Below are 27,920 nucleotides of genomic sequence, written 5' to 3'. Positions count from 1 at the left end.
ATAGTACAGTTGCCCTCAAGGAATTTCAGATACTTCAGTAAATGCTGCTTGGCTGTACCTCGTTGTTAATCCCTTTTTCATTGGCTTTATCTGTAATTTCCTCCACTCAAACACAGCTGTTTGAGCCATAAGGGAGTTCTAAGGACATCGGGAGTTCTCTGATGCACCTTCGTGCAAAGTATAAGTCTTCAGAGAGGCCTCCCCAGGAGTCCTCATGGTGTACATTATCACAGAACAAGAAAATTCACTTATTGTTTGACTTTTCGAAGCACTGTTCCCAGGAGCATTTGGCTGTCCCGGGACTCCCCCAGCGCTACGTCTGGCTGGAAATGGCTGGACAGAGCACACCTATTTCTGAAAAGGCCTTCAGGGCACCAGAACCACTTTGCATCCCTGATTTCTACAGCCCTGAGCTCGAGGACGCCCGGCCGCCCGCCGCCCCTCACGCCAGGGCCGCTCGGCTGCCTAGCAGGGCGCTCGCTGCCGCCACAGCGCCGCCAGCCGGTGGGCGGGCGGCGCAGCGCCGGTGGCAGCAGCACGCAGGCGTGGCGCGGGCACGGCGCAGCGCGCAGGCCCGGCAGCGCTGCCTGGAGCGGGGTTTGAACGGCGGCGCGTACCGGAGCTTCTGGGTGCTGCGCCGTGACGGGCCGCTAATGGAGCCCATCTTGAAAGGTACCGGCTCGTTGCAGGGGAACCGCTGGGCTAGACCGGGCCCGGTTTACAGAGTTGCCCCGATACCCCTCTCCTTGCGGCCCTGCTCTAGTGCTTGACAGCGAAGAGCGGCCGGGCCGGGCCCGGCGGGTGGGGGGCCGCTGTGAGGGCTCCAGCTCGCCCCTCTTTTATCGCTGAGGGCTCCCCAAGCGCCGAGTCTAGGATCGGGCCCAGCCCTCTTGGCGAGCCAGTCTTCAGCTCGACCTCCTGGCCTGCCGCCCCCTTCCCGCGGGTGGAGAGCCCTCCCGTGGGCGTGGGACGGGACGGAACGGAAAGAGCTTTGTGTGGGGCTGCTCTGACTAATAGCGAATGCACACGAAACCTGCCATGGGGCCTGGCGGCCGACGGGAGGCAGCTTGTTGCCGGTCGCGGGCCTGGCAGAGGTGTGTGGCGGCTGCGGCCGGGCAAGTCTGGAAGCCGTCTTCGGGCGGAGCAGAAGCCAGTGTCCTTTGGGATGGCCCCCGGCACGGACCTGACCGACGCTGCCACCGCCCCCTTCTGCCGCTTGGCTGACTCTTCTGCCCTGGGCGCTCATAGCTTGGTCCTGCGCGGTTTCTTCTGCATCGTTCTGAATTTCTGCCTCACTAGGTTGCCTTCTGATGTCTGTTTTTCTTCTGTATCACTGGCTTCTCTTAGACCTATCGTAAGTTGCCCTTTACAAGAGCCGAGCTCTACTCAGAGCTCTTCTAGTTCAGAAAAGCTCCAAACCCATGCTCATTTTCTTTTCTATCAACTATATAAAAAATACAGAGCGCCTTATCTTTTGTTGGACTATTTTTGATTAGCTAAAATTGGACAATTACTGTAAAATATACCCTTGATCCTACTGCAGATGCATGCAGCTTTGAAGTAATGTTCTTCTAAGTTGCTAGGTTGACCTTCATGGAAATATTCTGACCTGTTTTTCTAGGAGGATTATAAAGGCTCATAAGTATTTGGGAGGAAGGTGTTGTTTTTTTCAAATCTAAGTGCAATATTCTTAACAGTAGAGCAATAAAGAAAAAAAAAAAGGAACTGGTGAAACTGCCCTGGTCCAATAGTAGAATGAACACAATTAGAAACACGCTGGAGTAGACTTGTCATAAGTTCTCATGTGTATTTCAAGTCACGGTACATGGTAGATAATGAATTTTTTCCCTGTTGTTTGGCTAAGGAGGTGTTTTATGTTCCATATTTCTCTTACATTTCTAGAAATTCTAAAAATATGTTAGTCTTTATTAAAGTTCTGAGAGTTATCTGGCCTGCATTTCATCATGTTTTTGGTGAACTGGCATTCTTGCGGTTTTCTGGAACTTTCCTGATTCATCATTCAAAATCAGAAACTAGCATGGCTAATGGAGCTGAAGGTCAGTTTAGTGCCCATCCTAAGTAAAATTAATGAAGGGATTGTTAGGACTTTCATTTGCTTATCCCTGTATGTCAATACATTTGGGTTTGTTTATTTAAAGACCTTCTCAACCAATGTTCATTTCATTGCTTGGAAGAGATTATTAATTTAGTTGATAAAGGTAGCTACTTCAGTGCAATACACCAAAAGTTACATAAGGCAGCTGAGATGACATTGCATTAGGCACTGTGATATGTACTTAGTTTGAGTTGATTCAGTATAAATAAAGTGGAATTCGAAGTTGATTGGAAATTAAGTTGTATTTCTGTGAAGTTTTTTGGGGGCATGAAAGAGGAATAATTCTATTACATTTATTTAATTGTGTTCTGTAATTTGTGTTACATCGACTTGCCTTGTGTTTTTTTATTACCCTGAAGATTCGGAGTGATTGAATAATGGTAAGGGTAAGCAATCATGTAAAAATACTGCATTCCTTGTTAAACTGGTAGCTTCTTTAAACAGACAAAGTGAAAAGTTGTGTAACTAGTGTCAAACTTCTAAGTTTGTTCCATTGCAACTAATTTATGAGACAGAAATACTCTAAAAAGAACGTTCTACTGCTGACATCTGATATTCAGTTTATTGAAAGCTGTGTTTGCTGCTGAATGCAATATGTCCAAAGGCAAGGTTTTATTGGAAAGACTGTTTAACCAGCTTTGCTATAATAGATACTTCATTATCTGTTTGTTATTGTCTTTCTTCTGATCCAGATATTTCTGCATTTGTAGAAGTTTGGTCATCTAACAGAACAGAAAATTACTCAAAAACCTTTGAACGGCAACTTCTTGATATGGGAGCAAAAGTAAGGAAACTATTTTGAAATAAATAGAATATGAAAGCTCTTACAAACTACCTTGCTTGTTCTGCATGTTGTATGTATATCTTTGTAGCATGAACTTTTAAAGCGCAGAACAGAAGATTATCACAGACCTGAGAACAGACAAATGTGCTCTTAAATTCTTGCTAGTGACGGATGAGAAATGCATTTAAAGCCTCCCTATATCTATAAACCTCTTTGTTTATCAATATGGTAGCATGCATTTGTCGTGAGGTATTTGGCTTGCCAATATATCATGAGGTTTTGTCTTCAGAGAGGACTGAATTAACTTGCCACCAGAAATTTTTGGAAAACCAAATAGCCAAATATAGATCCAACATCTTGGGAGACAAGTGTAGTGATGCAATTGTAGAGACTGCAACAGCTATTTCCATTTGACTGTGCTGAGAAGATGCTGCTGTAAAATAAGAATTTTACTGATCTCACCATGTCAACATTCACAATCACTATCAAACAGTTTTGTGTGCAGGATGTTTAGTCACCAGAGAAAGAAACTTTGATTGTTGAGAATGGAGTATTGAGAGCTAAACAAGGTTATTACTTAGTTGTCAGTAGAGGCATAACTGAACATTTGATCAGTTGTATGACACAATGAAAATATCAGGGATGATATTAGCTATAATAACTCAAGGTTTTTGTATTTCTTACTTTTTGAAGTGTTCCCATATAATTTTGTAGTATCTTCAGCCTTCCCTCAAAACTGAGTGATCTTGATCGATGAATTTATAGGATGAGGTTAAGCCCGTGGATTCTTTGCTAAATACAAGATGTAATTAGGCATTTCTTTGGATAGTGGCAACTACTTTCTGTATTGGTTGTTGCATAGGAAAGTATATTGGGCTACATAGATAAAAACGTTTTAAGATTAGTAATTTAGCTAGAGTACAGAGATGAAAATGGTAACCTGGAGAAAATAAGTCTGAAAACAAAAGGCTACTCTGGCATGCATTGCATTGGCTTGGCTAATGAGACTTGAGTTTTGATTAATTGAGGCTTGCAAAGATGGGAAAGGTCAAAAGAGTCCTTGACACGATGTTTAGAGTAAGTTTTTATGGTAGTGGTTTATACATTAAAAATAGACTACACTAGCTAGTTTCATTAGCATTTTCTGTTAGCAAACTTGAAGATGAACTCTGTACTTCTGCAGGTTTCAAAAACTTTGAACAAGCATGTGACCCATGTTGTCTTCAAAGATGGACGTCTGACTACATGGAAAAAGGCACAGAAGATGGGTGTAAAAATAGTTTCTGTACTCTGGGTGGAGAAGTAAGTACTCATGAATATTACAAATATGACCTATTACAAACATAATGGATTCTAATATTATTTTCTTTAAAAACTTAAATACAGTACCTGTTTTTTAAATGTACTTGAAATAGTGATAAATCTGTGACTAATAACTTTCCTATGACATTTTTTCCTATTATAGAGCATGTTACTTGCATAAAAATGTAAAATATTTACTCTTAAAAACAGATGTATTGAAGTAGTTTTGTAGTGTATTTATTAACCATTCAGTGTTCCACTCCTTTGCTCTCAGATGCCATGTGGGGACAGTGAAGACCAGATATTTACAACCATTTTCACATGAGAAAGCACATTTCATTGGGAATATTGTACTGTTTCTGTCCTTAACTGCTGTAGACAATCTCCTAGGAAGAAGGAAAAAGATTCATATGTAGTTTGGCATTTAAGACATTTGGCAAGTTCAGAACAACACCATTTGCAGATTCTCAACTACCATACAGAAAAAGCTAAATTTAAAAAGAAAACAAATCAAACTTCATTTGTGCAGCCAGTCCATGAGAACTTGATAATCTAGAGCTGCTTCTCTTGAGTTTACAAAGTGGTTATGAAGCCTAACTTAAATTTCAGGTTAAGTATAAAAACACAACGTTTAGCAATATGCATGTATTAAACACTCCAATTGATAAATTACCATGATGCTAAATTAGAACGTCAGTCAAGTAAAGAGGCCCCTTTCCTATACCAATTGTAACATGCATAGAGGTAAAAGTCTGCCAAGTGTAAAAGTGAAAAAGAAAAAAAAAGAGGACTCTGCAGCCACTTCATAGTGGGCCAGTACCACTGCAAAACTTGTGATGCAAGTCTGTTAGCCAAAAGCCAAATTCATGCAGTTCTGCATAAGCAGAATTTTTCTTTAGATTTTTTTATGGAACATTGGATATAGAAGTTAAACTGTATAACCTAGGCAGCTTTTACACTGAGGAAGAAACACCTTCATCTAAAAACTGAGAATGATGTAAACTTTTGTTTATGTGAATATACCTTTCTGTGGCCTGGTGCTATCTGAGTGCACATCAGGGATGGTCATTTCAGTGGGAATATTTGGTTATAAAATTAAATACACTCTTCAGATGACAAAGCATATAAGTATGGAGTTTGAGATGTTAGTCACAGGAACTATGAAGTGTATGAGGACTCAGATGTGCCATAGTAAAAAAGATTCCAGAAAAGTCCAGGTGAGTAGCATTTGCAGTGGAGGAAGACTGGGAGTACCTTACTGGGGAAACCATAGGATGTGCCATACAGAAATGCTGTCTCTGCAATAGCATTTCCACCCCAAGACTCTCCTCTGCAGTACTGGAAGGTATTGAGTCTATGATCACTGTTGAAAGCTCAGTGATAGACACAGCTTGTTACTGTGTTACTGTAGGAGAGGGCATGGAGCTTTGAGATCCATGTATAAAAGCTTAAAGAAACTGTAACTGTTGCCAGATACTGACAAGAAAGGGTAAGACAGGAGAAAGGATCTGGATGGAAACTTAAGCTGTTTGTTAGAAAAGAAGACTAGCATTTTCCTGGTAGTGTTTTGTGTATTCCTAGTATCATGCTCTGGACAAGGCAAGCTCTTGCTAAATGACTTAGAAGATGAGGTTTATTGAAACTGGAGAAATGATTCAAAATAGAGAGGTGTATTTTAATGGAGAGGGAGGATACACACGCTGAAGATGTGAATTAAGATGGAACTTCTTTGTAATCTTTTTGTTCTGCCTTTTAATTTAAAGTTAATGTAAAAAGGTACACAAGAACATACAACTTAGATTAATGTATATTCTAGTTAGAATTCATGGGAATATCATATGCTTGAGCAAAGTATAGGTCAGGGTCAGTAGAAGCTTACATAAAAGATGGTAATGAATAGTGTCACTAGTCATAAGATTGTTCAAATGAGGCACAGACAATACAAAATTAAAATGAGTCTATGCTAGCACACACGCTTAATTTTTTTGTAGTAAGGTGAGGGAACTGGAGTGCCTGACTTGAAATCATGTGCCTAGTCTATCAATATGTCAGAAACTTGGTAGGCAGAAGACAGTCTGTTGAACCCTTGGACAATGTAGACAGGAAGGACTGAATAGTCTGTGCCAGTTATCAAGTATGAATGGACGCTTGTTTGAACCTGATAAGTATAAACAAATAATGCAGAGTTGGTATGATGGCTTGATTAACCAACTGCTCCATTCGGTAGTAAGGAGAACATTCTCACAACAGTCAGAAATGCTGTGAAATATAATTTCAGGAAATAAAATAGTAAAGGGCAACTTTCTAGTGTAGCCTGGGAAGTGGGTGACTCCCATTGGAGAGCAGTGTGAAGACAAATATTTAGGTATTGCTTGGTCTTCATTGGTTTATGAGTAGTTGTTTAAATTATTTCTTGTAAGTATGACCACAGTGTAAAATCGGTATTCATACTGGAAGACCAGAACCCAAGAAGTTCTGTGAGAGTGTTCAACTTAAAATAAAAAGTTCTGTTCAAGTGAAGGTGTCAAGGAGATCTTAAGTATTTCAGAAGAAAGGTGTTCATCACATAGTGTGAAGGGAAAATTAAGATTTTAGGGACTTACAGTAAATGTTTTCATGGCACTCTCACCTCAGCTGTAGTTAAAATGAAATAGAACATAAAATCTCATGTAGTGGCATTGACAGCATTTTCTCATGGAATGTTTTGAAAGGATGGCAATGACCATGACTGAAGTTACAAAATAGTTTACTCACAAGACGTGATTGAAGTGATGTGAATTCTTCAGTCTAGAAAAGAAGTGGGAGTGGGAGAGACTCTTGTGAAAACAAAAATTCATATGGAGAGTAGAGAATGAATGTATGTTTTCTAGCAGAAGACTTGAAAAGCATCACTTCAAATGGGATGTGTGTGGCAGGGATATGTGTTTTGGTAGTAGGGACATTAAAGGAGTGACTGCTGTGAGAAGCTGCTAGAAGCTTCCCCCCATGTATGACACGGCCAATACCAACTGGCTCCAGGTCAGACCCACCACTTGGCCAAGGCCAAGCCTGTCAGCAACAGTGGTAGTGCCTCTGGAAAAACATAGTTGAAGGGGAAAAAGTTGCTGTTCAACAGCAATTGCAGCTGGAGAGGAGTGAGACTATGTGAAAGCAGCAACTCTGCCATGGGAGGGACCCCAGGCTGGAGCTGGGGGACAATGTGAGGAGTCCTCCCACTGCAGAGGAAGGAGAGACTCATCCGTGATGAGCTGCCTGTAGCTCCCATTCCCTGTCCCCCTCTGCCACTGGCAAGGAGAAGCTAGACAAAATCAGGACTAAAGTTAAGCTTAGGAAGAAGGGAAGAGTGAGGGGAAAGTGATTTTCTGACTTGGTTTTATTACTCATTTTCCTACTCCAATTTGATTGGTAATAAATTATTTTTTCCCCAAGTCAAGTCCATTTTGCCTGTGGCAATAATTGGTGAATGTCATGGTTTAGGCCTAGCTGGCAACAAAGCACCACGTGACTGCTCACTCACTTTCCCCCCCCATGATGGAATGGGGAAAAGATAACAAAGGCCTCGTGGGTCAAGGCAAGGACAGGAAGGGATCACGTGCTAATTATGGTCATGGACAAAACAGACTTGATTTAGGGAAAAAACAAAATCAATTTAATCTTTTAACAATCTAAACCAGAATAGGATGATGAGAAATACAACCAGATCTTAAAAAAAATTACCTTCCTCCCACCCCTTCCTTCTTGCCAGGCTCAGCTTTGCTCCTGATATCTCTGCTTCCTCCCCACTAGAGATGCAGGGGGGCGGGGAATGAAAGTTGCAGTCAGTTCATCACACATTGGCCCTGCTGCTCCTTCACCTCAGATGGAAAGGACTCCACACTTTCCCTGCTCCGGTGTGGGGGTCTCTCCCAGGGGACACAGTTCCATGAACTTCTTTAATGTGAGTCCTTCCCAAAGACTGCAGTTACTCATGAACAGCTCCAGTGTGTGTTCCTTCTGTGAGGTGCAGTCTTTCAGGAACAGACTGCTGTAGCGTGGGCTTCCCAAAGCATCCCAGCCTTCTTCAGGCACATCCACTTGCTTTGTCATGGGGTCCACCACAGGCTGCAGGCAGATCTTGGCTCCACTGTTAATTTCCATGGGCTGCATGGCCCTGCGTCACCATGGTCTGCACCACAGGCTGCAGTGTAATGTCTGCTCTGGCACACCTCCTCCCTCTACTCCTTTGCTGACCTTAAGGATCCACGGGGTTGTTTCTTTTCTATGCTACTTCTTCCTTCCACTGCAGGTTTCATAGAATCATAGAATGGTAGGGGTGGGAAGGGATCTTTATATATTACTTAGTCCAACCCCCCTGCAGAAGCAGGGTCACCTAGATCAGGTTGCATAGGAACATGTCCAGGCAGGTCTTGAAGACCTCCAAGGAAGGAGACTCCACAACCCCTCTGGGCAGCCTGTGCCACTGCTCTGTCACCTGAACAGTAAAATAGTTTTTTCTTATGTTTAAGTGGAACTTCTGTGTTCCAGCTTCATCCCATTACCCCTTGTCCTGTTGCTAGCTACTATAGAAAAAAGGAATGTCCCAACATCCTGACACCCACCCTTTAGATATTTGTAAATGTTAATAAGATCTCCCCTCAATCTCCTCCAGACTAAACAGCCCCAGCTCCTGCAGCCTTTCCTCATATGAAAGATGTTCCATTCCCCTGATCATATTGCAGTTCCCCGATTGGGTCAGACACAACATTGGAGCTGAGTGATGGACATTACTTTTGATTATCTCATAGGTGCCACCACTGCAGCTACTCCCCTGCTGCCAAAAAACCCAATCACACAAACTCAGTACAGTGACTTACCTCTCACTGTCCGTATCTCGACCTACAAACTTTTTGTATATTTTCTCTCCCCTATCCAGCTTTGATGGTACCCAGCCAGGGTCAGCCTGTCACACACATGAATCTGCCAGGAGGCAGATTCAGAGAATACGGTAAATGATGTTTTTTAGCAAAACATGGTTAGACTGTAGAACTCCTTGTTAACAGAATCATCATCAGCAAGCATTTGCATGGGTTTAAAAAAGTGTTGAAATAATTAAATGTTTTGTTTATCAAAAAACAAATGCAGTATTGCATTTGACCATCTCTAAACCAGAAACCTGTGGAACATAGCAAAGTAAATTAGGCATGTTTGGCTATATTTTCATGTTTTTACACGCTCTTGGGAATTATGATAATGGAAACAGGATGTTACAGTAAATGCTATTTTATCTAGATGCCACTTTTTGATGTTTGAGCTCTGAAAATACCAGATAAGGAAGCAAATCATAAACAATTACTCCAGTATTTCCTCATTCTTCAGCTTTATGCCAAATACTTCTCTCACTTAACTGCTCATGGACCCCTAATTTCAACCTGTTATGCAAGTGCACTAGTGTTATCTTCCCATGAGCAGTGCTTGAGCCTTGTAGAGGAACATGTGCTACGATTTGAACAATAATACTTACTTTTCTACATAAAACCCAGCATAAATTACTGGAGTACAAAGATTTGTGCAGCATTAAGTGAATGTGGCCTTGTTGAACTCTTACTGGATTTCCAGTGCTCTCTCCAATGATCTGCCTCAAACTTGTATTGGAAGCTTCTACTGGATAGTGTGATCATCTGTTTGAATCTAAACTGAATTAAGTTCTGGAGGTTAATAGGAAGCAATTTGAATGGGAAGAAGGATCTTTAAAATAAGATGACAATACAAATTTAAAAAATCATAACTTCAGAGTAAATGTATTTATTATTTTAAAAAATGATTTGTTTCCATTTTTTTTCCCTAAGAATCGTAGATATATCTAACTTTAAAAATAGTGCACAAAATCATGACTTTGCTGTAAGATTCATGCAAACAAATTATGAGTTAAATGAGTGGTGGTTTTGGAATCACTGAAAAAAAATAGTTTAGTGCTTTTTCAACTCAAATACCTCAATGAGCAACCTAAAAGAAATCAAAACTGAACAACAGAAAGAAGCCTAGATAAGGTAGAATTGGTACAATCTGTGTCCAAAATAAGAATACTTAATACTTGCAAATTCAGTTTGTAATTGGGAAACTCTACCTGTGTATTCTTAACATGGTAACTCACTTATGTCACAAATAAGATAGGAAATTCTTTACATTCATTTTTGTCTGCAAAGTAAAACATTCTTATAAGATATCTAATGGTCAATTTTTCTTCTATTTAGCTTCTCTGAATCAGTGAATTCTCTGAATTATTGACAATTTTAGTGTAGTATAGTCTACATATGTGCTGATTATTATCCTGAATTTAATGATAGCCCCTGAACTTCAGCATATTGAATAGCATATGTATTTGATGCTTCGGAGAACGTAAATTCAATTAGCTTGACAAATACTTGTAGTGGTTTGCTCTTATTTATTGGAAACAGAATAACTAAGCATTAGATTATAATTCTACAGATAGAAACTTTATAGCAGTTAAATCACTAGATGTCACTAGAATCACAATTTTAAATGACTTCTGGGGGACTTCTAATGTAGTCTATTAAGATTTCATACTATTTCCTGTAGTTGGTTTTATTATTTATTGAGAATAAAACTGTATATACCTATTTTGATCAAAAGAAATTTATGTATTAATAACCAAATTCTTGTCTCAACATCATTGTTAGTGCAAGATAATATTAGTCCCACTGTTCTCAAGTCAGTCTTTAGATATGAAAGGACAAGAAAATCTGTGAGTAAGGTATCACTGGATTTTTGGGTTTGTAATTTTTTTTAAAAAGTTCACAGAAATATAGATTGCCCCCCAGCAAGGGGCTGTTTTTATCATGGCGTGTACAAAGAAAAGGCAGAAAAATGAAGCTAATGGGTAAGACATAAAAGGCAAGATTGGATGAAAGAAAGCTGCTTCATCATTCACCTGAATAGAAAAATCTCCTGCTCTCCTCTGCCATGATATTCTGTAGATTGTAGTCAGGAGCTTACTGTCCTCAAGGTGACCAAGTTAAGGTTCATTGTTTGATTTTCAAATTAGCAGTTTGAGTTTCAAAGCAGCAGTTTAAAGGGCATCACTATGACAAAAAATTGTGTGTACTAGACTTCGTTTTTTTTAAACATTACAGTAGTTGTGCTGAAGATACACACTTAGGAAGGGTTGGTGTTTCACTATTACAGGGCTCAGACAACTTTTTTGCAATAGCGATTCACATTCTTGGGGGGAAAAAAAAACAAACCAGAAAAAAAAAAATCCCACAACCCTTCTCTGATTGATTATTCAGGTGTCGAGAAACTGGAGTACACGTTGATGAATCCCTGTTTCCTGCAGCAGACAGTAATGAAGGATTGCTACTACAGATCAAAAAAGTGAGTTTGTGATTTTTTTTTCCAATAGTCAAGTTTGAACTTGACTTCCTGACTTCATATGTTTGAACTGTTTATTTTAAGAATATTCCCTATTTATACATATCTATCTGAGTCATTTTTTAAAGTTAGGCTGTGGCTGTGATAATGTGATATATTGTCTGAAGAAAGCATAATAAGAGTTTTTCTATTGGTGAGTAAAGAAAGGAAGACTTAGATTAAAATGACATAATGATTAACTAACCAAAAAAATACGACTGTAGCATGGCTTATGTTTCACAGAGTTGCAAAAAATCCTTCTTTTTTTTAAAAAAGTGTTTCAAGCCTTACCTTTGCTACAAGCAAAAAAGAAAAAACAGTGACTTAATCTCTTTTTTACTAAAACGTAACCAAAAAAATTCTTAGGTTCCTTTTGATTTTATATTAAAGTTCACTGTGGAAATCATTAATTTCTACAATTATCTCTGCCTCTCATAGAGTTGATAGTAAGTAGCATAAACACTGATAATAAATCCCGTGATAAAGTGGCAGGCAAATAGGAAGTGTAGTTATTTCTGGCAGTTTAATACCATATATTTAATAGTTCCATGTGTCTTGTAGCACAAATGTATGCAACCAAAAGACTTTATTGAAAAAACTCCAGAAAATGATAGAAAACTGCAGAGAAGACTGGACCAGATGGCTAAAGAATTAGCTGTACAAAAGGTCGCGATTAGTGCTGGTAAGAGCTACTAAGATTCAGTTATCTTACTTCTTTAAAGCAGTTGATGGGTTTGGGTTGGGTTTTTTTTTTTTACTTTCAGTTATCACACCATGAGAAACAAAGTTGACTTAGAGTTCTTTGCAAGTCTAAAGATCTTAAGGGTGGTTCAAGATCTTAAGGATGGTTCAAGATCTTAAGATATCTAAAGGGTGGGTGTCAGGAGGTTGGGATATCCCTTTTTTCTATAGTAGCTAGCAACAGGACAAGGGGTAATGGGATGAAGCTGGAAGACAAAAAGTTCCACTTAAACATAAGAAAAAACTATTTTACTGTTCAGGTGATGGAGCAGTGGCACAGGCTGCCCAGAGGGGTTGTGGAGTCTCCTTCCTTGGAGATCTTCAAGACCTGCCTGGACATGTTCCTATGTGACCTGATCTAGGTGACGCTGCTTCTGCAGGGGTTGGACTAGATGATCTCTAAAGGTCCCTTCCAAACCCTACCATTCTATGATTCTAAGTTTGTGATGTTAAGGGATTTGTAATGATATTAGGCAAAAGGAACCTAATTTTGTAAGTATTTTTTTAAAAAAACGAACTTTATCTGACTCTATTGTATAGCACGTAACTCCTAATATAGAAATGTCATTTCTTATGTAGAAAATGATGTACCAGTTTTGCTATTTGAAGATGATAGCTCACTTTCATACAGCCCTGTTAATAAGATAAAAGATCAATGCAGTGCAATGGAAAGGAGAATAAAGGAGATGAAGGAAAAAAGAGAAAATCTTTCTCCAACTGGTAAGAAATTAAATTTTAATTATCTGTGAACATACACAAATGGCTACTGTCTTTATTGTTGAATTTTGGGCACACTTGTTTTGCTCTGGCCTTCAGTTACTTTTTTCATATCCTTAATGCCTGTCCTCCCCTCTTCCCAGGTTTTGAGCAGATGTGAATGCTTTAGCTTTTTGTTTCTTTGCACTAAGGGGGACGAAAAGTCATGGAAGATGATGATGGCAAAAAAGAATTTCTTAACCACTAGACAGCTCAAAGGAACTAACATTTAAGCTAAGCTTTCTGCACTTGTAAATTTATACTGTCACAACTCAGTTAAATATTACAGTGTGACTCTAAATCTTATTTCCTGTTAAAATCTAATATGAATGCGGTACTTGACAAAGATTGTAATGTTATGACTTGCAGGCAAACAGTTTAGAAAGGAGTCTAAAATTGTTATGTTCAGGTACTGAAGAAGACAATTTAAAAAAATAATGTGAATTAGAAGGGATGTGGTGATTAGGTTAAGAGAGATTCTCCTCCCGCTCTACTCGGCCCTCATGAGACCTCATCTCGTATATTGTGTCCAGTTCTGGGCCCCTCAGTTCAAGAAGGACAGGGAGCTGCTGGAAAGAGTTCAGGGCAGAGCCACAATGATGATTGAGTGGAGCATCTCCCTTATGATGGAAGGATGAGGGAGCTGGGGCTCTTCAGCTTGGAAAAGAGGAGACTGAAGGATGATCTCATTCATGTTTACAGATATGTTAAGGGCGAGTATCAGGAGGATGGAGCCAGGCTATTCTCAGTGACGTCCAATGATAGGACAAGGGGCAACGCGAATAAGCCAGAATGTGAGAACTTCCAAAGAACTACAAGGAAGAATTTCTTCACTATGAGAGTAAGGGAGCACTGGAACAGGCTGCCCAGATGGATTGTGTAGTCTCCTATGGAGACATTTAGAACCCACCTGAATGAGTTCCTGTGTGACCTACTTTAGGTTTTCCTGCTCTGGCTTGGGGATTGGACTAGATAATCTTTCGAGGTCACTTCCAACCCTTAAGATTCTGTGATTCTGTGAATGACCTAATTGAAAAAAATCTAGTTGACTTAAAAATGTAGATCCTGATGAATTAAATCTAGATTGGAGTTTCCAAATAATTGTTTAGTGTTTGCATTACCTTACTGTGAAATTATTAAGTCTAAGTTATTAGGTTTTGTCGGTTATCTTAAATACTGTTGAACTATTGAACATCTTTTGTGGGGGGAGGAATCTGTGCTATTTGAAGTTTCAAGTTATTTATGTCAACTGGACTTTCAGTTTATAATTTAAAATACTATCTATGATAGTATTTTCTAAATGGTTTGTCATCATTCTTTAGTTTCAGAAAACTCTTATCTGGAAAAAATGCTTAATATTGTAGAATAGCTGATAATTTTTTTTGTAAATTGATAACTTCAAATACTGCTGAACGGTCTATAATTCTTACTATGGTTGTAATTAGTTGGCAAGCAAAAGACTTGTCTATTATGCTTGAGCTGTTTTGAAGTATGAATAGACGGTGTGGATACCAGTATGTTTGCAAACAGGGCTAACTATTTGTTATTTACAAATTCCTAGCTTCACAAATGTCTCAGATACAACCAAGTAGTTCAACAGAAGATTACCAGCTGTCTACTTGTGTCTTAACTAATTCAGAAGATGTATTGTTACCAGGTAACTAACACAATTTTATCTCTTATAGAAATACATGACTGCTATATCTTAGTTTGAAAAGTACTGCATACTGAAATGGGACTGTGTACATTTGGTCTATCATTTATATTTAAAGCTGAAATCTTTTAGTTTTTCTTAACTGGCAAAATATTAGAAGTAAGATTTCAAAGAAAATGGAGCATGACGACTCATATTGGGTAAAGGCTCTGCCTTATTGCCATTTTGCCTGCACTGCTTCCTTCTCTTTCCTCACACTGTTCTCCATTAGTAGCTTCTTGTCCTGGCATGGTGTTGAGCTTCTTTGCTCTTACAGTGATCTTGTATAGAATAGAGCCCACAAAATAATGTGATGTAGGAAGCATCTGAATGAGAGAGAAATCTCAGAGAACTGACATGTCTTCAAAATTTTCAATCAAAATATGTGAATTTAAAAGGAAACTCAATGTGTTCTCCAGCTTAAGTATTCAAGGATCAAGGAGGTACCAAGTGTAAAAATAAATCAACTTTTAAAGTCTTTCGTGGTTGTGAATGAATTAAAATCACATATTATCAAGATTCCTATTCTCTTAAAGTTGAAAGTTTGTTCCTGTGTTTTGTCATAGTAGCAGGATGTAAGGGAGAAGATGATTCTGAAGGCTGTTGAGCTGCACCAGTAGGCATTTTAACAGCATTAATTACATCTGCAATGGATATATACTGCAGAACTCATCTTCTGTCAGTCATGTGAGAAAAAGCTGAAGACAGATGCTAGTCTTTGAACTCAGTAGAAAAATAAGATGACTCCCTTTAGAATTCATAATGAGGACCACTTAAGTGGTCTATTTAATCTCTATTCTACTCCAACAGTAAGCTATACCTCATGCTGTTTTCATGTATTGTATTTTGTTAATGTGGGTACAGAGGCCGTATCTTGTAGCCTGAAACAGCTTGATGTGTCTTCATGCAGTGTTGGGGAGAATTAATAGCTTCATATGGAAAATAGCATAGCTGTGCCAACAAACTTCTTTCTTTTGCTAAATTAGTTGTATGCTGATGAGGTTGAACATCATGATTTGAGAGCTTTAGCATGAGTATGTCCCTCCAGCATTACAACTGCCCAATATGATTTTACATTAAGAATAGACTTTCACATCATATTACAATATTCAGTGTAGATTCCATCTCTGATGCTCTGTGACAGGGGTCCTTTTGTTTGTGTTTGTCAAACACATGAGAGTGTGTTAGTTAATGGTTTAAAAAGTGCAAGAATACCGTTTAGTTTGGGGATTAAATTAAGACATTTACAATTGTCAATATGGTCATGTGTAAAATCTTCCTATTTTTCTTCACAAATGCAGGAGTGAAAGGGAGTTCCTCTGCTGCTTTGTTTCAGGAAAGCAGAACAGGATTTACAGATGCTTATTACCACATAAGAAGATATGACAGCTGAAGCTATTGTAGCTTCTTGTCAGCAGAGTTTGTGCTTTGTTTCTAATCCATTTTCTTTTAAGTTTTTGATGACTTGGCATATAATATACAGAGAAGTGACGAAGTCTTGGTTTTTTCTTTCAGTAATTTCATATGTATTTTACTAAGAAATCTGGTACTCTTTCTGTTTTGTTAAATACATTTGAATTGCCACTTTTCATATTTTGCAGAACAAATGGAAGATTCCTTGAACTCAAGTTATGATTGTCTTTTTGGAACTGATAAATTAAAGAGACAGAAAACAGAGGCAGTGAAACAGTCCTGTGATACTTGGACTGATATTCATGCACCCATGAGTACATCGGTGAATTCTCCTCATAACTGTGAGCAGATGAGCTTAACACCAAAACAACATAGCAGAAGAAGTTTAAGAACGAAACAAATTTTATGGCACACTTTGGAAGATAAATTGTCTTTAGAAAAGAAAGATCTAAAAAACATTCCAAAGGAAAATCAGGAGGATGAAAATAGCATGACTACTTCATTTGCAAATGGAAGTTCTCTTCTTAATATCAAGGGCTTGGGTGATAGTACTCCTTCCAAAAATATTGTCAAGTTAAATGCTGTTCCTGCTTTGATTGGCAATCTGTCTAACTCGCCTGTAAACGGCAGAGGCTTAAATACATGTTCATGGGATAGAAACTTCCCTATTGACAGAAATTATTGTAATCATGAAGACAAGAAGAGGAACAAAGCACAAGCACTATCTAGTTTGAAACTGGCTTCATCAGAACTGGATTCATCAGAGTCTAAAGACTTCTTGCAAGAGGTTACTATATGTAGCAAGTCTTTTTCTTATGAAGAGGATTCTTATGAAGACTTCTTTTCATCATCCGATTTTAATGAAAAGGAAGTACATGTACCAAAGAAACCACAGAATCCTCCTAAAGTTAGTTGCAAAGACTCTTTTACAACCATGAACTTACTTGATATGAGTTTCTCTAAGGCACGTAATACTTCCAAGAAAAGTAAGAAAAGGTCTATTACAGCAAATGATGTTTCAGTGAAGAAAAACTTCAAACCAGCTGACTATCCTGGAAGTGTGCTATTAAATTATATGTCAGATGGTGAAAAAGCCGACACTGCGGAAGCTCGAGATTCTGATTATATGAATAGGCTACCTCAGCAAGCTCATGAAAAATCCAGCAGAACCAATGTGAATTATGATACTAACACCACTGGTAAGTTCCTGCATACAGCTGGAAAATTAAAAGATATCATACTTCATTAAATACACTTATTCAACCAAATGACAAAACTAACTGCCATTACAAGGGGAAAAATATTTCAGAATTACACCAAAAGAAGAAAATGCATCAGTACTGACTAGTTTTGAATAAATGAATGCATAAGATCCAAAAGAACACTCATTTATTTTCCTATACAATGCAGACACAAAGAAATTACCAAAGGACAAGGAAACTGTCCTCACAAAACACCGCAAAAGTACATGAGCCTTTTTTTTCCCCTAGTGCTTGATATTCTGTAAACTTTCTGCTGCTATTCAAAATGTGTTTTAAGAAACCAATATCTTTCTGTTTAAAAAGTTACAGTGTTCTTGTAAATTATTTGTACGTAACTTCTCCTCATAGGGTCCTATGTTCAAATTATTTTTATTTCACAAGTTAAAATTGCTACTTTAGATAAATTACAGTTAAGGGCATAAAGTCTCCGGTGGGAAAAGAGTATAATTGATTTAGCTTGAAGATTGCATAAGAGTCTGAGGGCATGTGCAAGCATTGCAATGTAAGCATCTTTCTCAATCATGGCTTAATATGGAAATGATCTTAGTTTTTCATAAGTTTAGGAGTACTTAAGAGTACATCATCATTTTCAAGTTGGCTTAGCCTAAACTATTTCAATGTAAATGTATACTAGAATGTTGAATCTTAGGAACTTCTCTGAAAAATGAAATTACAGACCTGTCAGTTTGACTTCAGTGCCCAGGAAGGTGATGGAGCAGATAATCCTAAATTGTATTGTGCAGCACATGCAGGACTGGTAACCAGGTGATCAGGGATTATGAAGGGCAGGTCTTGTTTAATAAATCTGATCTCCTTCCATGACAGGGTGATGTGCTTGTTGGATGAAGGAAAGGCTGTGCATGTTGTCTACCTTGACTTTAGTAATGCATTTGACACTGTTTCCCACAGCGTTCTCTTAGAGAAATTGGCTGTTCTTGACTTGGATGGTAAATAGTGAGCAGGCTACGAAGACAGAAAAGGATTTGGAGCACATCTGCTATGAGGAATGACTGAGGGATCTGGGCCTGGTTAGCCTGCAGGAAAGAAGGCTCAGGAGAGACCTTATTGCTCTCTACAACTACCTGAAAGGAAGATGTAGCAGAGCAGGTGTTGTTCTATTCTGCCTAGTGACAAGCAACAGAACAAAATGAAATGGCCTCAAGTTGCACCAGGGGAGGTTCCAGCTGGATATGAGGAGGAATTTCTTTCCTGAAAGGGTTGTCAGGCATCGGAACAGTCACCATCCCTGGAGGTGTTTAAGAGACGGGTGAATATTGCACTTAGGGAAATGGTCTAGTGGTTGATAGGGCTGGGGCAAAGGCTGGACTCAATGATCTTGAAGGTCTCTTCAAGGGGAGATCTTATTAACATTTACAAATATCTAAAGGGTGGATGTCAGGAGGTTGGGACATCCCTTTTTTCTATAGTAGCTAGCAACAGGACAAGGGGTAATGGGATGAAGCTGGAACACAGAAGTTCCACTTAAACATAAGAAAAAACTATTTTACTGTTCAGGTGATGGAGCCCTGGCACAGGCTGTCCAGAGGGGTTGTGGAGTCTCCTTCCTTGGAGGTCTTCAAGACCTGCCTGGACATGGTCCTGTGCAACCTGATCTAGGTGAACCTGCTTCTGCAGAGGGGTTGGACTAGATGATCTCTAAAGGTCCCTTCCAACCCCTACCATTCTATGATTCTATTCTATGATTCTCTTTTAGCTGAATCAATTCTATAATTGTATGAACTCATGGTATGCGGTTTTGCTGTGTGGCAGATAATTTTAAGTTATGTTTCTTAGTACCAGAGAACTGTCCATTTTTCATTAAACAAATGGAGAAGGAGGAAGGGTGTCCTGCTTATAAATTTAGGTATACTAGTTAATTTTATAATTCATTCTGACTTTTAAATTCTAGTGATTAAATCATTGTTCTAGTATGTTATGCTTTTATTTTCTTACTGGCCAAATTACTTAAGACAACAGATTTTGAAATAGAGGGAAAGGAAGAGTATTCTGCAATCAGAGTTCATCTATGTTTACACTTTTTACCCTTTTTCTTAAGAATTTCTGTATATCTCAATTTGTGTTTCTTGTGATTTCAACAGTGTTTGTGATTTATCAGATATGGCCATTTCTCCAGCTATAATATATTCAGTTTTATGTGGGTTTTTTTTTTGTCAACTAGAACCTCAATGTTAAAAGCTTGAATGAGCTCATGTAAAAGTGGAATGAGTCAATAATGGAGGATGAGTTATGTTTTCTCTAATAATGCAAGTTCTGTGAAAGAAACTGAAAATCTTGTTTTAAACTTTACTGTGACACTGTATGATGGAATAATTATTTTTTATTAAATATAGGTTTAATAGTTCTCTTTTTTTTCTTGAATGTAACTTATGTTTTGTCCCTTTTAATTAGTAAATAAATAGTTAATTGCTTTGTGGGTTTGTATGTGGAACATACTTTAAAAACTGGAAAATAAAGGTTTTTTTAAAACTAAAGAATTTATTCATCCTATAAACAAACATTTTTAGGTCAATGGCACTCTTAGTGTCATTATTGACACTTAGTGTCTTTATTGACACTTTCTTTCCACAGAATACTTGATACATTTGATTTTAAAGTAGAAGTATAATATGCAGACTAATCAGAAGCCTAACTTTGAGTCCTAATGCTTACACTGTAGTAAACTTCAGCTTCCTTTATAAAGTCCACTGAAGGCTGTCTATGCATGTGTTGTTCAGCCGCATTAAACATGGCTACTTATTTTCACCTTACTCCAAGTCGTAGTCTTAATAGAGAACTCTCAGAAGAGTTGAGATTAATTAGGCTTTATAAGAATATTAAAACATGTTTTCTCATTCAGATTCACTTTTTCTTTCTCAGCTTTGTTTCCAGAGATTAAGTAAATTTTCTTCTTAATAAAGCCAGCCATACCTGATGAATTTCAGTGCTCTCTAATTAATAAGTGCTATGTAACTATCTTTTTTGTGTCAATGACTAAATTTTAAGCAGTTTAAAGTAAGGAAAATGGTGAATTTTCTCTGTCATGAATATAAGTTTGTGGAAGTGCAACAATACTGTGAAAATTAATGATCTATGTTACTGAGAAAGTCCAGGAGCTTCTTTGCCATTTATGTTGTGACTCGTTTTATTTTCAAATGTAATCTAATCTAATCCATCAGTTTTTTAATAGGTAGATGGTAGAGGAAGTTTGTACTTGAATCATATTGCTTAGAATGAAAATACTTGCTCAGATTTGATGAGTTTTCTTCATCTGAAAGCTACAACAATAAATAATACTGTGCAAATAACTCAAGAGTGTGCCTTTTTAAGCTTTTATCGTCCTAAAATCATTTAGGACTTTGAACTGGAACTTAGTATTATTTCTAATCTTAAAAATAAACTTAAGGCTTAGCTGAGTGAATTTGAGATACTTATGAATATGGTATGCAAATATCTCATTTGGCCAAAAGACATAAACTAAGACCTATTATAGTGTAATTATAATGTAGTTCAAAGTTAAGATGTCCAATCTGGAATAGCATTCTGTTATTCGGTGCAACAATTCTGAAGTTTAATTTAGAAGAATGACTTACCTGAAGTTCTAGGTGCTAGGTACTTCATGCTGCTAAAGTACTGTTTATGTCTTTAAAAACACATATGTAAAAACTTCCTTAGATTTCTTCAGTTTTTGAAGGTGAGCTTGGTAAAAATATTTTGTGATGTCCCTATTGACATTTTATTATATACTTTTAGAAAACAGAGATGAATAAAAAAACTTATTTCTTGCTTGATTTCTTGTTTTATTTATCTTTGCTAAAAGTTCTACTGTAACTACTTATTAAAACAGAAAGGACAAATTTCTGAATAGAGGAACAAGTTGAGGATTATTTTGGCATAGTCAAATTTAAAAAGCTTGATGGCTCATCCTAAAGCACAGAACAAGCTAGATAAAATTGTTTTAAACCATTAGTAGGTTCTCTTTGAGAACCCGGTGAGCACATGAACTTTCAGAAAACTTGAAGAAATTCTGAAAAGCAAAAATTTGAAATATGCCTATGCTGGAATCATAACTACAACAATAATAATAATAATATAAGTTGTTTTGATCACAAAAAAATAAAAATTAATTTTCATCACAAAATATGTGATAAAAAAGTCTTGCTTTTTGGTACACGCTCTTTCAGATGGTCCTTTTTCGACACAATAGGACTGATACGCCTTCATGCACACACAATCCTTGCCTGCTAACAGCGAAGTGTTTGGAAACATTGCTTTCAGACGTTCAGGTCATTTCAGATAGACACAGTGTGTACTGAAGGCATTGCCATTTCTATAAGAAAGAAAAATCTAGCCACCATGGCTAAAACATTCAGATTTCTGTATTCAGAGAAATTGCAAATTTTGTAATAAACATAAATCAATTAATCCGATTCTCTGCTTGTAGTTAATATACAGTTTTCAAAATACTGGAAATCTGGTTTTACAACTAGTATTTACAAGATCAGATGCTGGATTTATTTTATTTTACTGTAAGGGTAAATTTTACTGTTCAGATGAGGGAGCAATGGAACAGGCTGCCCAGGGAGGTTGTGGAGTCTCCTTCCTTGGAGGTCTTCAAGACCCGCCTGGACATGTTCCTATGCGACCTGATCTAGGTGAACCTACTTCTGCAGGAGGTTTGGAGTAGATAATCTCTAAAGGTCCTTTCCAACCCCTACCTTTCTGTGATTCTATGGTTCTATGAAAGATGAAGTGAGATGCTTGAATGTCATTCTTTTTTCCATAACTGAAACAGAATGGAAAAATAACTAGTGTCTTAATTGCACATATCTATATGGGCTATGATAAAATAATTGGTAGTTTAATTTGACAATACTGCATTTTTCATTTCAATTTCTAAATTTCATTTCTAGGTGATGAAAATGAAGTTTCAGAATGTCATGTTATTGATGACTCTTGCAAAGTTTTTAATGAACAAAAGAATAAGCACAATGGGGGGTTAAGAAAAACTAGAAGACTTCAAAAGGTCAGTTTAATTGGATATATTGTTTGTTAAGCTCTTTCTTTTTCTTGGGAGAATCACCAGGTGCCTTTGTACATGCTATAAAACAAATGCATGTTCTATCCACTATCAAGTTAGGAACTTTCTACATCTCACTTTCTTTGAAATGTTATGTGAATGGTGTTAAAAGACGATATATATAATAATAGAACTCAGCTTTCTGGTAACTTCTGGTTGCAGAGTCTGTGTCGTAAAGGAGGCTGGTAAAGCCAACTCTTAACTGTTTTGTTGAAAAGGCATGGAAGTAACCTGCAAAGATGCCCACCCTTTTTGGAGGAGTTTATAGATGGGGTAGGGGATTTTGTTTGTTTTGTATTGGATCTTAATCTAAATTTCTGAACTTACTATTTGAGCTCAGTTTAGATGTAAAAAAAGTAGAATTGAGCCAGCACTGAATATTCTTAGATGTTTTTCTCATGTAAATGTGTTTTCTAGGTAAGTATAAAAGTGGTCATAAAAGTAAATAGTTCTTTTTTCAATAAGTGGTAAGTCATAAAATTAAAATGAGCATTGAACTGTTTTGAGAATGAAAAATCCTAAAGTACTAAAAGATGTCTGAGGTAATTAATTATCACAGAATCAAAGAATCACAGAATGGTAGGGGTTGGAAGGAACCTCTAGAAATCATCTAGTCCAACCCTCCTGCCAAAGCAAGTCCGCCTAGATCAGGTCACAAAGAAACGTGTTCAGGCAGGTTTTGAAAACATCCAGAGAAAGACTCCACGTCTTCCCTGGGCAGCCTGTGCCAGGGCTCCCTCACCCTCACAGTGAAGAAGTTTTTCCTTATGTTTAAGTGGAACATTTTGTGTTCCAGCTTTTGCCCATTACCCCTTATTCTTTCACTTGAGACAACAGAAGAAAAGTGCCACCCAAACCTCTTGAAATGCATGTTTTAAATACTTGTGTTAATGAGATTTCCCTTCAGTCTTCTGCTGGCTGAATAATCCCAGTTCCCACAGCCTTTCCTCATACGAAAGATGTTCCAGTCCCCTGATCATCTTAGTGGCCCTGTGCTGGACTCTCTCCAGAGGTTCCCTGTCCCTCTTGAGCTGGGGAGCCCAGAACTGGATACAGGACTCCAGATGAGGCCTCACCAGGGCAGAGTAGAGGGGAGCAGAACCTCAGTCAACCTACTAGCCATACTCTTCTTGATGCATCCCAGGATGCACCAATGGTGGCCTTCGTGGCATATTGCTGGTTCATGTCTAGTTCATTATCTACCAGGACTCCCGGGTCTCTCTCTGCAGAGCTGCTCCCAAGCAGGTCAATCCCTAGCCTGTACTGGTGCATGGGCTTGTTCCTTCCCAAATGCAGGACTCTGCACTTGTCCTTGTTGTACCTCATGAGATTCCTCTCTGCCCAACTCTCAAGCCGGTCGAGATCCCACTGAATGGCAGCACAGCCTTCTGGGGAATCAGTGAACTTGCTGAGGGTACACTCTGTCCCCTCAGCCAGGTTGTTGTTGATGTTGAAACAAAACTGGCCCCAGAACTGATTGCTGTGGAACTCCACTGGCCACAGGCCTCCAACTCGACTCTGTGCCATTGATCACCACCCTCTGGACTCTGTCATTCAGGCAGTTCTTGTTCCACCTCTCTGTCCACTCCTCCAAGCCACAGTGCCTGAGCTTTTCAACAAGGATGTAATGGGAGACAGTGTCAAAACCCTTGCTGAAGTCAGAGGTAGATGACGTCCACTGCTCTCCCTTTATCTAGCCAGCCAGTTATACCTTCATAGAAGGCTGTCAGGTTGGTCAAGCAGGATTTCCAAATTATATGAAATTAGTGTTTCATTGGTAGCTATTGAAGTTTCAATGAGATTGATCACAGATTTTGGTCCTCTTATATGAAAAATCTGAGTAAGTGCAGTTAAACATAATAAAGATGGGATGTTAATCTCCACAGACCAGTACTCTTCTCTGAGTAATAATTATTGTCTGACTTCTTGCCTTCATCTTTTACCTTGTTTCTATCTTAAGTATTTGTTCGCTTTTACTAAATATATATGTATATATTTAATAACTGTATTATATAGAATGTATAAATCAACTTCACCCTAGATCCATGTGGTATAAAGATGTTATAAGTTAGCCTATCCAGAACAGTTTCATTTCCCGACAGAGAAATATGCCTAAAGCTGCTAAATGTGTATCTACAAAGTAACAAACAATGATTCTTCCTAAGGTGGCAGAAATGATGCTTGGAGATTTATCAGATTTATTAGTAATGATTTCTTCTCCTGTGTAATAAAGCTACAAGAACATTATAAAGTAGTGCTAGTTTTGATTAATTTCTCTTAAGAAAAGATTGCAACATAACTATTACATAGTGAAAAGAAACAAAAACAAATCTGAAATTCTTTTTTGTTATTTCCCTTTTTCAGATCAGACCTTGCAGTCAAAGGTTGTATCTTTGAATAGGTCTGGCTGCTGTCTTGCAAAGCGTGCTGTTTGAGATGTTCAATAGTAGCAAAAACTAAGAAGTAGCTGGGAAAAATTCCTATTCAGTGTTTTGAGATGTCTTCTTTCGTCTGTACTTTTCAGCCAGGTGATAATACAATTTGACTTAAATATCAGCAAAATTAGCAACACACACTTTCTTTCATGTCTTGAATGATTTAAAAATAATTTTAAAGGTTTCCAGTTGCAGTTTGAATGTGCAAATTCACACAGAGACAATGTTGGGTTGTTTGGGTTTTTCTGAAAAGTAAAAAGAACTTCACCAAAAGATTTTATGTGGTTTGAACCAGTCTGACAACTAGATTATGGCATTTAGAATTTTTACTCCTTATTTTCATCAAGCAATTGTCCATTAATATATGTTATATGTGTATGAATATTTAAGATCTATTATCTATTGTTATGCATTCACTCCAGCAAAATTTACAGAACCAATGTTGGAGAATGTTTCTTAGTGAAACAATTTTAAGAGGATGTTGTTTTGAACAAAATTAGACTTTCCAAATTTTGATGAAGAATTAAGCTACAAAGCTTCTCTGGTACCAGTCTTGAAACTTTTTATAAACAACCATTTTAATAAATGCTTTTTTTCAATATCTGCAGCTTAAACATTGCATCATTTTTCTAACTTTTGACAATGTGAAAATGACATTTGATGTGAAAATTTTAGTTTGTTTCCTTTGCCAAAAGTAAAAAATGTTTGAGAGAAATAGCACAAATAGTTTTTTTAAATATTATTTTAATTGAATCATCAGTTATGGAGAATTTTCTACTGTTTATTTAAATATTAAATGAAAATTTAAATTAAAAATGCAAAAGAAATGCCGTTTCCTCACTATTTTAATGGACAAATGTTTCCAGAAATGTGACTGTGAAACTCCAGACCTTTTTTATTTAAAAAAAAAAAAAGACCTCAAGCCTTTACATTATAGTTATTGTACAGTATATGCAGTTTTATATTGAATAGTAAAAATTTAAGGCTTCAAATCGTATTGCTAATGGTCTCGGAATCTGCTTGAAGTGTAATCTGTTTAATGGGTTACTTATTGATGTCTGTTAATTTGCGAAGCAACGTAAATTGCAGTTAGTTTTTTCATAGGAGAAGAGTTTGAAACATGCTACCTCTTTAAAAACATCTTAGATGTTTGCTGAATGTAAGTTACTTCCATGGTTATTTTAATTTATCACTTGTAATTTCTTTAATACAAATCAAGCCACAGATTCTGTATTTCTCCGCTATGCAACTGTTAGGCATTTCTTTTCTTCAAAGCCTCATCCAGATTGAGGTTCTCATCTTTTAGCTGAAATTAAAATAAAAAATTACTTTGTTCAGGTAATTTTAGATCACAAGTTCTCATTTTTTGTCTTGATAATATTTATATAGGTGTACTTATTGTTCTTAATGTGGAAGACTTGTAATCAAAGTTATCTAAAATTGCACTGAGCTAACAAAAGCCATGGAGACAGAGAAGTTTATAAAGGCAGCTGCAGGCATGTTGAGGGAAGATAAGTAAGGAATCTTTAACAGCTTCAGAAACAAGCTTTTTTGTGATTTCACAAAAAAAAACCCAGGTGTTTTTGTGTGTTGTGCATATTCAATATTCAAATACAGCACGTAAAGATATATTTATGAATCTGGCCTATAGATTTGAACAACTTAGTTTTGAGACATGACAAACCATGGTTGAAGATAGTTCCATTTTTTTCTCCCACAGAGATGTCAGGGATTAACACTGTGAATTAATGCCTATGAATGTCAGCAGGTGGCTTCCCTGGTCTAGATATCTAAATTGATACTGGATCGCAAGGATAAAATAAACCCTTTATGCATTGTGATTCATTTTTCAATTCTTTTACTGTATTTAATACATAGTTCTTTGTTGATTTGCACGGGGATGACAAAGGGAATTAACTAAAAATCATAAAGCCAAATATGTATTCAAAGAAGTTCTTTACAGTGATATTAATGTGTTGGTGTGAGGACTGAGTGTTCATTTCATTTTTAATGTAGAAAAAATGTTTACATTTGATACACCACCTCCTCCATATCACAAATTTAAATATTTTTTACTTTAAGCAGATCAGAGAAATACTCATTATTAAAAACCAGTTAACTGTCATTTGGTTTATATTGTGAGAGGGATATGAGGTGATTGATATCTTTTAAGTGATCTAACAGTATCACATCACTAGAAATGTAATTTGAATACATTTTACACTCAGAAAAATCCCTTAAAATGCTGTCTTCCAGGTGAATAGAAGAAACTCTTTAACCATGTGAAAAAACACAAGCATCATGAAGTGAAAACATACTTTCACAGAAAAGACAGTATGGACTTAACTGAAATTCCTTCAGTTTTGCTTTTACATAAATTCATCTCGGCTTATATTTCTGTAGCTTTTTTATTAGGATGAAGGTAAACTTATCAACACTGCTTAAGAAAATTTTGTCAGAAAATTTGTACAAAGAATCTAAACTCATGCTGTGGAACGATTATTGTGATCATCACTGCCATCATTAGATCCTGTTATCAAAATCCTTTTTGAAAATATTTCATTCATGGCAAAACAAAATTAGCAGACTACATTGTGAGACAAGTAACTTTGAAAGTGTCAGAGGTAAAAGCACCTAATGTTATATATCACTGCCAAAACTTACTTCTGTGAAGTGTCTGAAATATGCCACTGAATGAGACACCAAAATGCAACAAGAAAGTTTATTTTTACTAGCAAGACAGAGCTTATGCTTGTGCTGTATCCAAAATATAGCTGTGGTCATTTTTTTCAAACGTCAAGGTTTTGTAATACTATTAGCATTTGAGAACAAAATGTCACAGAATCACAGATAAGACTACTTCTTGTATATCACTAAGGAGTGTTAGCATTTGCTTCATATAAATGGAATACACAGATACTCATTTGATAAAAC

The 27,920-nt window shown here is 37.3% G+C and overlaps 1 protein-coding gene across 1 annotated transcript in view; it reads left to right on the top strand.

The window, feature by feature from the left end:
- Positions 1 to 585: 585 nt before the first annotated feature.
- MCPH1 (microcephalin 1) overlaps positions 586 to 27,920 on the top strand; it is a 127,775-nt gene continuing 100,440 nt past the window's right edge. The window contains exons 1-9 of the mRNA XM_061989720.1: positions 586 to 672; positions 2,809 to 2,900; positions 4,084 to 4,202; positions 11,489 to 11,573; positions 12,171 to 12,291; positions 12,930 to 13,070; positions 14,668 to 14,763; positions 16,401 to 17,411; positions 22,385 to 22,497. Of these exons, the coding sequence (XP_061845704.1) occupies positions 654 to 672; positions 2,809 to 2,900; positions 4,084 to 4,202; positions 11,489 to 11,573; positions 12,171 to 12,291; positions 12,930 to 13,070; positions 14,668 to 14,763; positions 16,401 to 17,411; positions 22,385 to 22,497 (1,797 nt within the window). The 5' untranslated portion in view covers positions 586 to 653. The remainder of the gene's footprint in view (positions 673 to 2,808; positions 2,901 to 4,083; positions 4,203 to 11,488; positions 11,574 to 12,170; positions 12,292 to 12,929; positions 13,071 to 14,667; positions 14,764 to 16,400; positions 17,412 to 22,384; positions 22,498 to 27,920) is intronic.

The sequence above is a fragment of the Colius striatus genome, chromosome 2 (assembly GCF_028858725.1).
Source record: "Colius striatus isolate bColStr4 chromosome 2, bColStr4.1.hap1, whole genome shotgun sequence".
NCBI lineage: Eukaryota > Metazoa > Chordata > Aves > Coliiformes > Coliidae > Colius > Colius striatus.
This window is presented reverse-complemented; position numbering and strand designations above follow the sequence as displayed.